Source organism: Ptiloglossa arizonensis, chromosome 12 (genome assembly GCF_051014685.1).
Source record: "Ptiloglossa arizonensis isolate GNS036 chromosome 12, iyPtiAriz1_principal, whole genome shotgun sequence".
NCBI lineage: Eukaryota > Metazoa > Arthropoda > Insecta > Hymenoptera > Colletidae > Ptiloglossa > Ptiloglossa arizonensis.
In genome coordinates this window covers 11176500-11191619 of record NC_135059.1, presented here as the reverse complement: position 1 = coordinate 11191619, position 15120 = coordinate 11176500, and the positions used below count along the sequence as shown (strand labels likewise).

Below are 15120 nucleotides of genomic sequence, written 5' to 3'. Positions count from 1 at the left end.
CGATACTCGATAACTTGGACGACGACGTTGAATACTCGAACGTGTATACGAATACGAAACTTTCGATTGCTACGATTTTCACGATTACGCTCGCACGTTGAACGTTCAACATTTTATTCGCAGGGTGAGCGCTTCGTTTACCTAGGCTGTGAAATTCCAATACTGTCCAACATTCGAGAAAACTTGAAACGATTTTCAGCACCGTCCACGGATTCCGGCGACGTTCCAAGGATCTTGGCCTGCTGTCTGTGAAGATCCATAGCGATGTTGTTCGGCAACTGGCCTCCCATGGAGAGGATGATCCCCTCCGGATGTTCGTAATCGTAAATCTCCATCACGACTTCGAACGAGATCTCTTCGAAGTATAACCGGTCGCTCATGTCGTAGTCGGTGCTCACAGTTTCAGGATTGTAATTGACCATGATGGTCTTTTTCCCTAACTTTCGTAGCTCGCGCAGACAACTCACGGCGCACCAATCGAATTCCACCGAGCTGCCGATTCTATATACCCCGGAACCTGCAAAAATCGTTTTTCCAGTTGAAATTCTCGGTTAAGTTAAATTCGGGCGGTTTGGACAATCTTCGAAGAAAAGCTCGTATCCTTTGTACGGCAACTCCTCGTTAAAACGTTGCGTTCGTCCCTCGATAATATGTACCGAATTATTCCCTTTGTTATGAAGTTCAAAGAGACGCCGCACGCGTATCTATGCGATGGCTAATGCAAAATAAAAGTTTTTACAGTTCCGATTGTATCTTCGCGAGAGTGAAGGGTATTATCGGAGCATCGGTGACCGAATTCCGACTACTCTTGATCATAGGCAATTAAAAATTTTTGAAAACGATTCGTGTAAGAGAAAATAGTCCGAACACGGTCGTGTTGGGTCTCATTTTCATTGGGAGAATTTTATCGATCCATTGATAATACTTTCGTAGAGGTACAACGAGAAATACAGGGTGGTTCATAATTCATGGTACGAACGAGGCTGGGGAGATATTTTATGACCGAAAATAAGACGAAGTACGTATGCACCTAATCACTAGCGTCGTGGATTCTATTACTGGCCGCTGCTCGAGACGTTTTTGTATACATACGATGACAATATTTGTTTATTACCTATACTTATCTATTAACGCGTTCTTAAGTCGTAGTCTTACTCCACCTTCTTAAATATAGCGGATACTCGAAACGACAATTTAAAAACGCGTTGATAGTTAAGTATCGGTAGCAAATAAGCTCTGACATTGTCCAGTGTACAAAAATGATCGTAACAGCGATTTATGCGTGTACTCGACCGATTCTCAAACGCAAACTTTTTTCGAAAACGACGCAATTTCGTTTTCTCGATTTTCCTTTTATCCCCGATCTCGTTTGTACCATCATCGATTATAGATCACCGTGTAGAAAAATTTGTACCATCGGTGGCTGGCGTACCGACACGCTAATAATACGAGACGCGTTCACTGTTGCGCTCACTCTTGGTGTATCTCGTTCACTTGATACGAAGGATCGATTCGAAAAATAGATTCGTTACAGTCTCCTCCGTAAAACGTTTCGAGCGTGGTCGACGGTGCATTTTCTAACGAGGGGTTGCTCTAGCTGATCGATAAGACTGTGAAAGATTGACGGCCTACAATTGAGTTTTAAAGGTTTCCATACGAGAAACTGTATACATATGTATACACAATGGACAGAGTCTTCAAATGTAATTAGCAACTGATTTTGTCCACCGTGTCGTTATATATATATATATATATATATATATATATATATTTTATTTTATTTTTTAAAAAATGAGTACAAGTGAGACAAATACACACACACATTTTTTAAAAAATAAAAACCGAAATAAAACATTTACGATTCGTAATCTTTGCCCAGAACGCCCATACGATCGTACAAAAAAACGGTGAAAAGTTCCTAATGGATAAAAAACGACGATATCGCTTCATCGAGCGAGAATCGTTTCGGTATCTACGACTTACCGATCACCATCGTGTATTCACCAGGGAATTTCACGTCGTGCGTTGAACTGTTGTACGTTAAATATAGATAATTGGTCGTGGCTGGCCACTCCGCAGCTACCGTATCTATTTGTTTCACCATTGGCCGTATATCGCTTTCCTGCCTTTGTAATCGAATAACAAGCTCCGAGCTCTTAACCACCGCGGCGATTTGCTTGTCCGAAAATCCAATCTGCTTCGCCCCCAGCAAAACGTCGTGGGACAATTTCGTATGGTCCACGTTCTCCAGGACCGAATAGTAGTCGATAATGTTTTTCATCTTGTTCAGAAACCAGCGATCTATTTTGGTTAATTTGTACAAACGATCGATCGTGTAGCCGGCCTTCATGGCGGCCGCAACGGCGAACATCCTTTTGTCCGTTGGTTTCTCCAATTCCTCGTCGCTAGGAACCTTTACGTACGGATCGAAACCGTTGTTGTTCTCGTCGACCATTCTCAGAGCTTTCTGGAAAGCTTCCTCGAACTTACGCCCGATCGCCATCGCTTCTCCTACACTCTTCATGGAGCTACCGATCTGCAAACAACGAAAACGTTACCCTTCTCCGTTTACGCTCGAACGCAAACTAAGAACGAATAGACAACACTGCGTAAAACGTGAAACGAAACTCGCGTCGAGTCTTCGTGTAGCGGAGAAAATTGTAAACGATACTTTACGTTACGAATTTTACGGAAAAATTAGCCCAGAATTTGAAATTCTTCTCGAATCGGTGTGAAATCCACTTCGGTTTGAAAATAATCGCACGACTGATATTTTCCAACATTTCGTTCCAATCTTTTAATAATATTCTCTGCCAGTTCTTTCATTTTGGACGCGTTCGTCTCGAAATTATATTATCCCGCGCGTATAATCTTACTCGCTTATTTAGATCACGCGCGCGTTACAAATTTCACAATGAAACGACAACAATGATACATTACAACTTCAATTGTACCACGTTATTAGAGAAAAGAGGAACAGTTTCGCGTTAAGACACAAATTCTAGAGTAGAAAATGTTATAGCGGTGACCCGTAAACAATGGTAGGCGAGGAATACGTTTAATCGAGGGACCAACCCGAGGTTTTAACGAGGGGTTACCGTGCAGTAAAATACACGAATCGATTGGAACGATAAAATATAAATATAAATACGACGAAAATTGTATCCGTAATTTAATTTGTATTTAAGTCGAGTCGATGAACAACCGGTTCGCACCGTACCTTTGTGCTGACACGGTGAAATTTCCCGAGATCCCATCTTGGTATTTTAACGACGCAGTAATCGAGGCTAGGTTCGAAACAGGCCGTTTTCCCCGTAACGGAATTGGTGATGTCTGGTAAACGGATACCAAGGGCCAATTTTGCGGCCACGTAGGCCAGTGGATATCCGGTCGCTTTGCTGGCCAAGGCCGAACTTCGTGACATCCTCGCGTTCACTTCGATGATGTAGTACTCGTCCGAATTTGGGTTCAACGCGAACTGGATGTTGCACTCGCCGACTATACCGAAATGTTTGACGACGTTGATGGAGGTCGTTCTGAGCCTATTGTACTCCGGGTTGGACAACGTTTGACTGGGTGCGACGACGATCGACTCGCCGGTGTGGATTCCCAATGGATCCACGTTCTCCATGTTGCAGACCGTGATACAGTTGTCGTAAGCGTCCCGCACAACCTCGTACTCGACTTCCTTCCAACCTTTCAACGATTTATCGATGATCAGTTGGTTCGAATGAGCGAAAGCTTGCTGCGCCAAAACCTCCAACTCGTCCTTCGTATTCGCGAACCCGGATCCCAAACCTCCGAGGGAGAACGCGGCTCTCGCCATTACGGGATAACCGAGTACCTCGGCCGCCTCCAACGCCTGCGAAACGATCAAAACGATCCTCGAATATATATATATATATCTCTCGAACGTCCGGTCGAGAAGACATTGGGTCAACAAGACGCGTTCCCGCGGGTCTTTATTGACCCAACGTATCCAATACCAGTAATAGTCTCAACGCTAGGTTTACGGATACTTGTTGCGTTAAATTGGCGCGCATCGAGAAGAAACAGGTATACCGTGTAGAGAATTATAAAATTAGAAAGCTTCGAAGAAAATGAACTTCGATACATATTTGTCTCGTTAAATGGATAAAAGTCGGTACAAGTGACCGATGAAAAATGTAAACGGTATACTATACGTAATTTTCCTCATCGATGGAAATGCGTGAAAATGACGTGTCCCGTGTTAAATCTAGCGTTAAAAGTGCGAGAATACCACGCGTTAAGTGCGAATCGTTTTATCCCTGCTACTATGGGGAACCCCCCTTGGCGACGCGATGTTCGCTCACCGTGTAGCGTCCAAGTGTGCGTAATACGATTGAAAATTAAATATCCACGTGTAACGATGCTAAGGGAACGGCGAAACTTTTTCTTTCGTTTCGCTTTTTGCGCGTAGAATTTCTTTTTTTTCTTAACATTTTCGTGATACGCTTCTCGTTAAAATTAAGTCGAACGCGACCCACTTTGGGCAATGTTCGCGTACCGAATAAAATTTATAACTTATTACGCACACTTGAAAATTGAAGTACAAAATGCCACTGAATAATCACGAAAACAAGTTTTTTTTCGCAAAATTTCAAATAACGTTACATCCGTTGTGTAATGCGATTTACGTTGGTATAATATTTTCTTTGAGAATCGATTCGTTTCATTAATTTATTCGATCGAAGAATCGAGTTTCTTAAAAGATCGAGCAGAGAAGAAGATTTTCGTGTCGTGTCGTAAGATTGTTTTGGATCGTGGAATTTGTTTTTGATTCCGGGATAAATGTTAACGCAAACAAGAACGTCGTTGTCTTGCACGGATATTATCAGCTATCGCGGTCCTCTCGGTCCTCTCGTTCCTCTTCGTGTTTCGCTTGGTACCTCTCGCTGGGGGAATTCCCTTTATAGTCGAACGAAAGACGTTTCAAGGACACGACCGTTTAGAGCCGAGTTCACGATTCGCGTTATTTTTGTAAAGTGACTCTCGCGGATACGCTCTGGGAGATCTAAAAATTTTCCAAGCCGCGTGAGATTCTACGTACACCGAAATATACCAGTTGCGCAGTGAACTAAACCCTTTACGGGTTTCGAGAAACTATTTACGTAACTTGGAGCACTCGTGGACAACTGATCGGGTTTGCTTACGAGTAGACCTCGTTGCAACCTGCTATTAGCGATTCCGCGTTCTACGAATGCGTAGATGCGATATAGGTCAATATTACAAACGTTTCTCGGAACATTTAAACTCGTAACACGTGTAACCACGGATCACCAACGTTTATTCGAACAATTTATCGTAAGGACCATGTGCACGGTTCGTGACATCCAAGGTACGTTGTCCTTCGACGAATACGGTTTACGTTTCGCGAATATTTTATTCTTCTGCTTGTAGAATATTTAATCCCATTCCAATCGAAAGATTACCAAGTTCCATTGAAACCGGGGTACAGCGAATAAAGAGTTGCTTTCGGAGCATCTCACCTTTTTAATGGAGTACACCGCGACACTTGGCGCGACCTTCTCGTCGATCTCACCGATCCTCTCGGCGAATATCTTTCTATCCTCGGTCTCTATGATCGACTGTATTGGCGATCCCAAGATCTTCACGTTATACTTATCGAAGACTCCGCTCCTTTCCAACTCGACGCCACAGTTGAGAGCGGTCTGTCCACCGAACGTCAAGAGCACCCCGTCGGGACGTTCCGATTGTATCACCTGAAACGAACAAACCGTGCGGAAACGATTATCCGAGGGAAATCTCCGAGGGAACCGAAGAATTTCTTTATCCCGAAAGAAATGCGCGTCCAATCGGTTAGAATTTCCACTCTGGGAAGAGTTATCCTTACGAAAGCCTTCCACTCGATTTCCGTGGCTCTCGACAGTGCACAGGGTCGATTCTACCGACGAAAACCGATTTCGATATCGTAGTATCGTAATTTTAAGATAGCGTAGGTTTAGGAAAACGCGAAGCTTCGAGAGGGCACAGTTTTCGGAACCGTAACCGGAAAAGAGTACGGTCGAAGCGAGAGAAAGCGGGTAAGGGCCTTGCCTTTGTGTTTAGGGACGAGTGCCGTGAAACGTGAAACGTTAATGTTAACTTTAATTTACGTTAACCGTTGTTATCCAACTATTGTCCAAGCGTTGATTGTTTCAACGAATAAATCATTCCACGGTGAAAGTGTGTCCTGTCTGTCCCGTTTACGAACGTTAAGAAGTCTCTCGGAACGGATCTCTTCGGCTCCCACCGGTACACAAAGTCGGAAGATGGAAAGCTCGGTCTCTTTTTCGTATGTTTACGATTCGGTAAGGGGTTGGGTCTGGATCAAGGTGTCCTATCGACTCGCGATTCCTCTTCCAGGACCCATCTTTCCATCTTCCTATTATACCTGCTCCACGTATTCCGGTGTGATCGGCAAGAAGTAGACTTTATTCGCCATTCCCTTGGACGTTTGAACGGTGGCGATATTAGGATTGATCAGCAGCGTTTGTACGCATTCCTCTCGCAACGCTTTGATCGCCTGCGATCCGGAGTAGTCGAATTCGCCCGCCTGGCCGATACTGAGACCCCCCGATCCCAGGATCAGCACCTTTTTCGGTCGAAAAGCAACATATGGTTCCTCCACGTCGTACTTCAACTTCCGATTCAACATCTCTTTGATGGAGATATCCTCTACACCGTTGACGCTGTTCCTCACAGCGTCCAGGAACACGTCGAAGAGACATTCCAAGTCTCGAGGGCCGGCCATGTGCTCCGGATGAAATTGAACGGAGAAGTACGGCAGCTTCGTGTGCACGACACCTTCGTTGGTGTTGTCGTTGGTGTTGGTGAAGAGAACCTCCCAATCGGGTGGCAGCTGATCAGCGTCAACGGCGAATCCGTGATTTTGCGATGTCATGTAACAACGTCCGGTTCCGTGGTGCGTGACCGGTTGATTGTGACCACGGTTCCCGTACCTGTGCACGCGTACGAACAAGTTAACCATATGGAAAACACGTGGACAATTACTAACCATACACTCGACATTCTTCCCGCGAGGAGAACCAACGTCGTCTTTGACCATTGTTACTCTTCGTAGGTGCATTCGGAGGTATCGCGATCGCGCGATCGCTCGTTAACTCGTTAATTTTTCACCACGTTTTTCCCGCCGTTGTATTCTCTCTCTCGAGAAATACCATGATCCGTTCACTCGGGATCTCTTTAAAAATTTATACAAAAGAAAAAGAAATTACGATAAAAATCAAAGGTGCGCGAGACCTCGAGAATTCCGAGTCGTTGGGAGTACGCCATGGTTCGAGAATGTCGAAAATCTTGAATGTACCGGGATTCTCGAATACATCGGAATTATTCGAAAACAAGTGGAAAAAAAGTATATAGCTCTATAGGTGTATAGATATATAAACGTATAGCTGTACAGGTGTACAGGTACATATGTATACAAGTATATATTATACAAATATAACGCGTATAACGTAACCAATCGGTTATTCGAGTAAAAATTTTCAAGATTCTCGATATCTTCCCAACGAGATACATTCGACGTCCCGCGTCGAGCATCGAGATCTCGATATCGTTAAGATCCGGTACAGCTTCGATAAAAAGAGCCGTTTCGTGGCGGCATCGATCAACGTTCTCGTCCACGCGGGATTCGTTTCACTCGCGGAACGAATACCGGTGCACGGTAAAGAAATATCGTCGCGCGCTGCGATCGACGATCCTTCACCGGAGCAACAAGTGGCGCGGTACGTACTTCATTTTGAACACAACGCAACCAGCCGCGATGCAGAGCAACTGATGACCCAGGCATATACCGAAAATCGGTTTCGTCTGCGATTGGAGAACCGCCCGAATATTGTTCAGGGTGATGCTGCACTTGCTGGGATTGCCCGGCCCGTTGCTGAGGAACAGACCGTCGTACTCGACGGTGGTGAGATCGGTGTCCCATGGCACGACGTCCACGCGAGCACCACGAGCGATCAGACACCTCAATTGATTGTTCTTCAGACCGCAATTCACCACGCATATGCGTGGCCGACCATCGATGTTGTACGTAGCCGTCCTCCTGTCCTGAAATTCGTTTCGATGCGTCAAAGTTTTCCAGCTACGAAACACAGCGGTCCCTGAACGAAAGAAACAATTCTAGCGAGGAACTATTGCGTCGACTCGCGCACAATTGGCCAGGATTTATCGGTACCGATTAACCGTTTTCGATCGCTACCGCGGCTGGAAAGATTCGCAACGAGCAATTACTCTCGATCAAAGGACGTATCCATTGTTCCGATACGATCTTTTACGATACAGATATCGAACTTTGGAAAGCGATCGGTACAACGCAATCGAGCTCGATAAACGAGATCGATTTCGTTTGGATGAATTTTTAACGAAGAAACTACAAAACTCGTTACACCGGAGACAATTGTATTTCGGTTAGCATCGAAAGTCATTCGAGAGAAGACGAGTTACATTTGAATGAAAATTGTCCATTTGGAAAACGCGCGAACAATTTACCGGATGGTTTTGAAATTTCGGTATTCGTGCTACACGAAATTGGACAATCGGAATTTAAACGTTAACGATAGATCAAAGAAATTTCTTATTGCACACTTTCGTGGGACGTAGTTGCTCGGTTCGTTAAATTTTCGCGAGCTACGAATGAATTCTGGCCGATCGTTCGATCACACGCGCGGATTTCCATTACGAAGAAATATTAAAATTTGTTTATTCGTTGTTGTGTCTCGACCCGGTGAGCCGAAACGAAATCCGAGGCTCGTTCTCGAAAATAAGTACACACGTTGCAGGGTAGGTATATAGGTACGTAAATGTACATGGATATAGATCTATAGCTACACAGATGTACGGGGATATAGGTGTACAGGTATGCGGTCGTATAGGTGTATAGTTATAGAGGTGTGTGGAAATAAAGGTACGTAGGTGTATAGGTACTTTGAAAAATGTCAACCTTGTGAGACGAAAAGGGAATCAAATTTCACGTTTACGGTAAAAGGTAAATTTTCCCCGATTATACGAAAAGAAACGAGCTCGATTGGATTTTTTCTATCCGGGGACTACTATATTTATGGCACTGGATATCATTTTTAAATCGCACCCAATTTCGTGGTAACGCACCTCGACAACTTCCCGCGTGATGAACCCATTGCTCAAATACGGTATAGGATGAAGAAAAAGCGCCATCTGACTCGTATCTGGCGGTTCGAAAACGATTCTACCCAATATGGTGCCCTTCTCGCGAATAATTTTGGTCAATGCTCTTGTGTCGATATCGTATATCCCGGGAATATACTGCGCCCTCATCCATTCGGACAGAGTTCGAGCTTGTCGCCAATTCCTCGAAACTTCGCATATTTCGCTAACCACCAGACCCGCGACCCAAATTTGACTAGATTCGGACCAACTGCAAGCAAAAAAGAGCATATATAGTGAGGACGAGCGCGACACTTTTAAAATGCTTCGAAGTACGCATGCCTATCTTGAATCGATATCTTTACACCGGGAGATCGATTTCTTTCGATCAATTCTTTCGCAATTTCGTCGCGAATCGATTTCTCCGATACAAAATCGGGTCGATTTAAAAAAAAAAAAAAAGAAAAAGACAAACGCGCTATTTTCTTTCGTTGTAAAAAAATCTGACCGTACGAATAAACGATACGAGCTCGAAGCGACGAGCTCGAATCGATTTCTTTTTCCCGCGAGAAGAAGAACAAAAAATTGATCTCCGTATCTTTCCTTCGTGGCCGATTTTGTAGCCGATCGATTTTCCAATTTTTAATCCGTATCGATTCGAAATCGATTTTTTCAACAAGAATCGGCAACCCCACTTCGAAGAACGATAGAGGCTAATTGCTCGCGAGCGCGACGAGCAAGGAGGGAGGAGCAACCGCAGGAGCCGGCCGTATCGGTGTCTGTTACGAGGAGATCGTAAGTCGCGAATCCCAACAAACCGATCGAGGGGCAAGGGAATTATGTCCTTGCTTCGTCCAATCCCTACCAGGGATCCTCGCGTTTAGGTGTTAAGCGATCGTATTGCGTAAGAGTAAAATCTCCGTATTCGAGGAAAATGTACAAAACCATGGATACAGGGAATCTTACCGCGTAAAAACATTTCTCGAGTATAATTACAAAAGTACCTTTGATACGGATTAAAAAGAAAAACGTTCTGGTAAAAATAACGCAAACTCGTTCAAGATCCCTCTTCTTTGGACATTTTTACCTCGAGCGATACGTTGCGAAGGAAAATTTCCGCTCGTATTTCATTTCACGCGACTCACGTGTAAACCTATTACACGTTATTTTTTCATTATTATACGTAACGGTCTATCGTTGCATCTGCTCGTCGTTGACGCGATTTGTTTCGTTTGCGTTCCTCGTCGCGCGGTGAACTTCTACCATCTGTCCGCGAGATGGCCCAGTGTGTTCGAATCACCACTTCGGTTGTAATTCATTAGTCCTAGCATCGCAGCTAGGATAACGAAGATCGACGACAGTCGTTTCGCAAGACGGAGTGACAAAAAATCATTCGTAGAATCAGCGTAGCTTTCGAACGAAGACGTCAGAGTGATTCCCCTACCTGTACATCGTCTATTTATACATTGTAGAGATTACGTGAGTTATTTCAGGTAAAAGACTGAATTTCATTTAACGTCTTGACATTTATTTTTAGCCGATAGAATCAATCTCTACTAATTAGAAATAACGGAAATCCTTTCGAACTTGTTTCCGTATCGCATAAATTCTACACAATTGTAATCTACGCAAAAGTGAGACGCGTTAAAATTAAAAGCGCAACGTTTGTGTTTCTTTACGTGAAAAATTCTACCGTCGTCCGAAACCCTCGGAGAATTCGTGATCGAAGAAAGTGTAACACGACTTACGTTTGCGTAAATTGTTAATCACGCAGAGTTCATTCGGATCAAAATTGAGCTCGAACGGATAAATATTATTTTTAACGAATGCAAATCGATTCTTTCGTATACAAACGAATTTCACGAGTAGCAAGGAAATTATTCTATTTCGACGGTTGCGTACGAAGGCCACGCTGATACGGCTACGAATTGTTCTGTCTCGCTCGTCGATCTTCGTTCTTGTTTTCGATCAATGACAAGTAACGCTCGCGATACTGGTAGAGCTATTCGAACTGCGACCGGTCTCGGTACTTAAGAACAATTGTACCTTCTTCTCGCGAACGGACGATACGTTTATCCAATTTAGCCAGTAGCTGTTGCGTCCCAAGTAACGCAAGTAGACAATTCCCCTCTTCCCCGTGATGTTTCGGATTGTAGGTGCAGCGTCAGCTTTTCGTGTCAACTTCGCGCGGTTGTGATACCCGTGTATCGATTCGAAATAAAACATACGTAAAACGAGGAGTTACGAACGGAAATTTTCCGATCCAAGTTGCACAAATGGACAAACGAACCTAGGTACGACACGAACGATCGACTCGAGCATAGAACTGTATCGCAACTTTCTCGCTTTGGAAGAAAGTCGATACATCTGGCTGAAAATAAAACAGAGATCCAGGATCGATAATCCCGGGGAGAAAAATTCATGCGTACGCAGAAATAACCACGATGTGCGGTCGTAGGCAGATTACGATCCGCCCGTGCGGTTGTTTCTCACCCGTCGCGTCGTTCTGTTCGTATCGTTGCTCGTCCTTCTTTCGAACGAAACGATTTCTCGAACGAACAATCGCAATCGGTTCATCGATCGTACGTCGGTAACGTCTCTGCGTTTACAGCTGATCGAATCAATACGGAGACGAGATAAGGACGTACAGATTAACAACTAAGATGGAGAAATTCGATTTTACGTTCGATTCGTTTCTTTGATCGTCACGGACCGTTAAACTTTCGTTTACAAGTCGAAGGTTTTTTTTTTCTTTTGAAACTTTACCGTGGAATACCGTGTTTGTCCGTCTCGTCGTCGCACACGCCGTAATTCCCGATCATCGGATAGGTGAGCACTACAATTTGACCGTAGTAGGAAGGATCTGTGAGCGACTCCGGGTAACCCACCATACCGGTCTGGAACACTGTAAAAAATGCATCGATCGTGGGAACAGCGTGTACACGTTACATCCGAAACGTAAACACTAAAGTAATCGTGTAACGCGAAACGGGTTCGTTCGAGTTTACGTTCGATCGGAATCGATCGTAGAGTTTCGGTGATCCATCGAAACGAGACCTCCCCGTTACGTTCTTGTGTTAAAATTACGAACGAAAAGATCGTAATTACGCGACGGCTATTTCGAACAACGTTAACGTCGTCCAGTGCAAGACGAAGTTTGCAATTATCGCGACTTATTCGCGATAAGCGTCTTAACGGAACGTGACAACAACGAACGATCCGTTTATATTGCGTTTTGGTTGTTCGTGCGAGCGGACGTAAATCGATGAACGTAACGAATCGGTTACAAATTTAAATTAAACGCTCCACCGCGTTTCTCGGCTCGATTACACCGGAACGAATTTCGGAGGGGAAAAAAAAACAAGTACTTTACGGGTGCTAGAAACGATCCTGTTTCTACGAACGAAAGGTAACCGATAGATAAGAGGCACGGATCAAAGTAAACGAAGCTGCGATCAGCGACAGCGCGCGTTCAACGAGACTCGGTGATAGTTGTTCGTGGTTAGTAGGCGTCTATACGAAATCCACGTGGCCGGTTGATGCCCGTCGTAGCACCGGAGCTATATTCATCGCGATGTACCCACTCTCTGTAGAAACGTGTATTGACGGTGTTCCGGTCACGATGGTCGTGAATCGTTGTATTCGAAAATCGAAACATCGTTTCGGAGAGACAACGGTCGATTCACGATCGACTGGTTCATCGAAGAAGGGCATATGTACCCGTCTACGCCGCAACGAACACGTGCATCTGAATACTCACCAATTTCACCGTAGACCGGTTTTTCCGCGCCGAAATGTTTTCCCTGGAGGACGGTGCCATCCTCAAACATGAGGTAGGCGGGTTTACCCGTATCGAGAAAGGTGGCCGTGTTGTCGTGCATTTTCCTAACGATGACACTGGTCCTCGATCCTCGAACACTATTATTCGACACTGGTAACACCTAATGTCGAGTACACACTTCGTACGTCGATACTCGACTCGGTGCAGTTCCTACCAATAGCCAACAGGAGTCGACACTTCTCGGCGGTATGCGCAGAACCGTTACGCGCATATCGCGTAACCGTCGCCGGTCAACGCGCACCATTTTATGCTATCCACTGCATTTGAATTCCAAATCTACCGTCGCGAGTCGTATTCCCATCTAACAAACCCGCCTTTTCGAACGAAACTCGTTCCGGACGTGGGTCCGACGTGTTTTCGTACAAATAAACCCGTTCGATCGGTTTCTCACGCCCCAACGAGACGCGACGATCGAACACTCGATGCACGACCGTTATCGCTGATGAATTACATTTCTATTAAGAATATGCAAAACCCCTTCATTGCGGATACTGGCGAGTCATTCGGCGAGATTTCGCGCGCCAGTGTCTGTACCCGAAAAGAAAAGAACTTCTAAGGGTGTCGCGTAAAAAGAAAGAAAAGAAAGAAGGATTCGCGGCTGGAAAGAACAAATGGACCGACAATTGTAGATTTAGATATGTTCCTTGGACCCTCGCGTACGCCGAACGAAGTAAGTTACGAATGATCGTTACGATTCGGGATATCACGGAGCGGATGAGTAACGCGATCGAGCTACTACGGTAATTGCTTTATCGTTCGCGTGACTCTTGTACAAACTCTCTCGCGACAACGATGCACAATTATCGCGTGTGTGCATCCACCGGAAAGCGATTAGTCAAAATACACAGGTTGATCAGAGATCGTCTGGGACAAGGACGGAAGGTTGCGAATCGGTTACAAACATCGCGTCGAATGCAACAATTAAGAAATATATATATTTAAATTTCCTTAACAAATTTTCTCGCAACGAATAAATTAAATCACAAACGACGCACACTATGCGGCTAAACGATCGTATTTCCACGAACCGTTCGACGTTTTCCTTCGGTAGATGATTCGATCGGCTATTTCTCCTGTTTTCGAGAAATAAAACTCCATCATCGTCGGGAGCATCTTATAAGCAACGCTGGAACATAATCGATATACCGATAAATTGGAATCCGTTTTTCGCGACGTGAGCTCTCACGAACGAAATAGTACACGTACAAATAGTCCGGCATGGATAAATCGATTTTGTTTCGTTGAAACGAATTTAACATCTCGTCGTGTCGTTTTTTTTGTTCGTCCCAGACTATCTGTCCTTCGTTGCACAGGTGACTACGAATTTTGCAGTATAACGGTTCCTGGTCGTACAGACGTTGAGAAACTTCCATTCCCAACCTCTTCATTGTTCCTTCCACCCTGACCTATGGACACCGACGGTACAATAATCGTAAACGCCCGATCGCATCGTTGATCTTTGGCACGTACCTGTCTGGCGAACGATTGTTTATTTTCATCCGTGTAAAACCACACGTAACACATGGCGGCCGTGGGGATATTTTTCTGAAACAATGGGGAATCGATGAGAGAAGAACGATGGTAAAAGTCCGACGGAGTACTCGATCTATGATAATGTTGAAAATTCGGATTACAATGTAAAGTTTATTACAATGTACAGGGATCTCGCGTATTCGTTAATACAATGAATCGTTAATAGAAGAATATAAAATAAAAGATACGAAGTATCGTGTGTTCTTCGTGACTCTCGGCTCGAAATTGAGAAAACGGAGTGGAAAATAGATAGAGCTTTGACCGTGCAACAGTTGTCTCTTCAGCACCGTACAATGGCGATACGATACAATGCGACGTCGCACATACAACGTCATCGTTGCATTCGTTCCAACGGATAAAAAATAAAATAACGTATCTTACTATATCGTTGATCTTCCTGCTACGATCATCGGTTGCGATCACAAAACCATCGTTATCGAACTCTCGTAGAACAACGTTCCTCGCGGACACCTTGCAATCCCTGAAAGATTGTACCGTTAATATGCACCTCGTAGTATTCGAAACCCGGTTCATCGATGATGCACAGACTTCGAAACAGTTGCCAAGCAACAGATGTC

At 44.5% G+C, this 15120-nt stretch overlaps 1 protein-coding gene across 1 annotated transcript in view; it reads right to left on the bottom strand.

Annotated features, from left to right (window-relative positions):
* Rudimentary (carbamoyl-phosphate synthetase 2, aspartate transcarbamylase, and dihydroorotase rudimentary) overlaps positions 1-13127 on the bottom strand; it is a 37993-nt gene extending 24866 nt beyond the window's left edge. Inside the window, exons 1-9 of the mRNA XM_076324261.1 lie at positions 12929-13127; positions 11935-12073; positions 9154-9439; positions 7778-8094; positions 6416-6983; positions 5511-5744; positions 3221-3862; positions 1984-2536; positions 142-517 (exon numbers count right to left, since the gene is read on the bottom strand). Coding sequence (XP_076180376.1) covers positions 142-517; positions 1984-2536; positions 3221-3862; positions 5511-5744; positions 6416-6983; positions 7778-8094; positions 9154-9439; positions 11935-12073; positions 12929-13049 — 3236 coding nt within the window. The 5' untranslated portion in view covers positions 13050-13127. The remainder of the gene's footprint in view (positions 1-141; positions 518-1983; positions 2537-3220; positions 3863-5510; positions 5745-6415; positions 6984-7777; positions 8095-9153; positions 9440-11934; positions 12074-12928) is intronic.
* Positions 13128-15120: the final 1993 nt, after the last annotated feature.